This window comes from Sinocyclocheilus rhinocerous, unplaced genomic scaffold (assembly GCF_001515625.1).
Source record: "Sinocyclocheilus rhinocerous isolate Xijiao unplaced genomic scaffold, SAMN03320098_v1.1 C36771882, whole genome shotgun sequence".
Classification (NCBI taxonomy): domain Eukaryota; kingdom Metazoa; phylum Chordata; class Actinopteri; order Cypriniformes; family Cyprinidae; genus Sinocyclocheilus; species Sinocyclocheilus rhinocerous.
This window is the reverse complement of record NW_015785786.1, coordinates 1-1,735: the sequence shown is the minus strand read 5'-3', so window position 1 is coordinate 1,735 and position 1,735 is coordinate 1. Positions and strand designations below refer to the sequence as shown.

The 1,735-nt window shown below is 32.2% G+C and overlaps 1 protein-coding gene across 1 annotated transcript; it reads left to right on the top strand.

The window, feature by feature from the left end:
* The first annotated feature begins 15 nt into the window (after positions 1-15).
* LOC107736545 (retinoic acid receptor RXR-alpha-B-like) lies at positions 16-1,410 on the top strand. The gene is made up of 3 exons (XM_016547932.1): positions 16-104; positions 681-786; positions 882-1,410. The coding sequence occupies exons 1-3, from the start codon at positions 38-40 to the stop codon at positions 1,027-1,029; spliced, it is 321 nt and encodes a 106-aa protein (XP_016403418.1). The 5' UTR covers positions 16-37; the 3' UTR covers positions 1,030-1,410.
* The last annotated feature ends 325 nt before the right edge of the window (positions 1,411-1,735 follow it).

Sequence of the window (1,735 nt, the reverse complement as noted above, 5' to 3'; positions counted from 1 at the left end):
TTTGTGTGGCAGGGTATTGACTGAGCTGGTGTCTAAAATGAAGGATATGCAGATGGATAAGACAGAACTAGGCTGCCTTAGAGCCATCGTCCTCTTCAACCCTGGTGTGTTGCACACTTCCATTTTTATACACTTGTCTGCAGCATAGATAAACTTTGCTGCAGACAAGTGTATAAAACAAAGACAAGTGTATAAAATAAAATGTTGTTATTTTATTTCATTTAAAGTTTTGTAATATAATATAATATAATATTATTAAAGGAATAGTTCACCCAAATCCTGCCATTATTTACATTCCAAAATATTTTTTTTTCTTTCCTGGAATTCCTTGGGAATTGACACAGAATAATGATGATAAATTGTGAAGACCTTGACTGATTTTATATTATAAAGCATATTATTATATTATATTATAATTTATATTATATTATATTATTAAAATACTCAAGTTAAAGAGAAAACTTGTATTTTGTAATATAATATAATATATGTAGTAGTTAAAGAGATAAAAAGTACAATTCTGTCGTTATTTATCTGTGGAACACAAAAATACTGGTGATTTTTGAAATGCCTTTATGCACTGCAAAATGGAAGGTTAATAGATTAGATGTAAAGATATGTAAGATGTTTTGATATACTTAATATATATTTATAATCATGCAGATTGTCTCTTCTCGTAGATTCCAAAGGCTTGTCCAACCCAGCAGAGGTAGAGGCACTGAGGGAGAAAGTTTACGCCTCACTGGAGACCTATACTAAACAGAAATATCCTGACCAGCCTGGCAGGTACAGTCATGTACATGTTTGTTCAATAAATACTGATCATATCTGTTGCACATACTCCATTTCATCTGCTATCTTGCTCCCTGCCTGCTTTACAGGTTTGCTAAACTTTTGTTGCGTCTTCCTGCCCTCCGATCCATTGGACTTAAGTGTTTGGAGCACCTATTTTTCTTTAAGCTGATTGGAGACACACCCATAGACACTTTCTTAATGGAGATGCTCGAAGCACCTCATCAGATCACGTGACATGAGTTCCAACGGACCATTTTTTGTACATATTCTTATGTAACTAATATAATAATAACGAACTTGATTGAAGATATTGCAGTTTGCTACATATTTTTAACCATGCACAAATTATTATTCTTTAAAAAAATACTGGCAGGGGAAAAAGAGGAGCAAGTCTGAAAATATACAGATGAAATAAATTTTATTGGTATGGTTTTGAAAAGAAATGTTGTGAATGTAAATAGCTAATATCGGGTATCCACTGTTGCAAGACAGTGCATTAAAGAAAAATTGTTTTATTCAATATTATTCAAGGAATGTTTATCAAACCCAAACAATAATTTCTAAAATGAAGTTTAGAATTCTGTTCAAATAAATATTTATATAAATATTTAAATACTATGTTTTGTTTTTTTGTTGTTGTTTTTTGAATAAAAAAAATGGAGCAAGTTGTCATTTTCTGTCTTCATTTTACTGAACCTTTTTTTCCTTGTAGAACCAAAAGCCTTTAAAGAGCAAGCAATTGTTTGAGACGTGATGTTATCCAAGTTTAAATAACATCTCGAATAAATGATACATTTCAGCAAAACCCGGTATCTACCTTATCTGGTGCAGTGTGTCCCGCCCACTAGATGGCACCATTCAGCAATGCAAACCATAATTAAAAATGTACTTTAACGTGTGTCTTCGGTGGCTTTCTCATTTTCAGTGTGGAAGGCTGATT

Coding starts and splice junctions, on each gene's coding strand:
- LOC107736545 (XM_016547932.1), top strand. CDS start 38: ATGAAGGATATGCAGATGGATAAGACAGAACTAGGCTGCCTTAGAGCC. Junction 105..680: donor CATCGTCCTCTTCAACCCTG/GTGTGTTGCACA, acceptor CTCTTCTCGTAG/ATTCCAAAGGCTTGTCCAAC. Junction 787..881: donor TATCCTGACCAGCCTGGCAG/GTACAGTCATGT, acceptor CCTGCTTTACAG/GTTTGCTAAACTTTTGTTGC.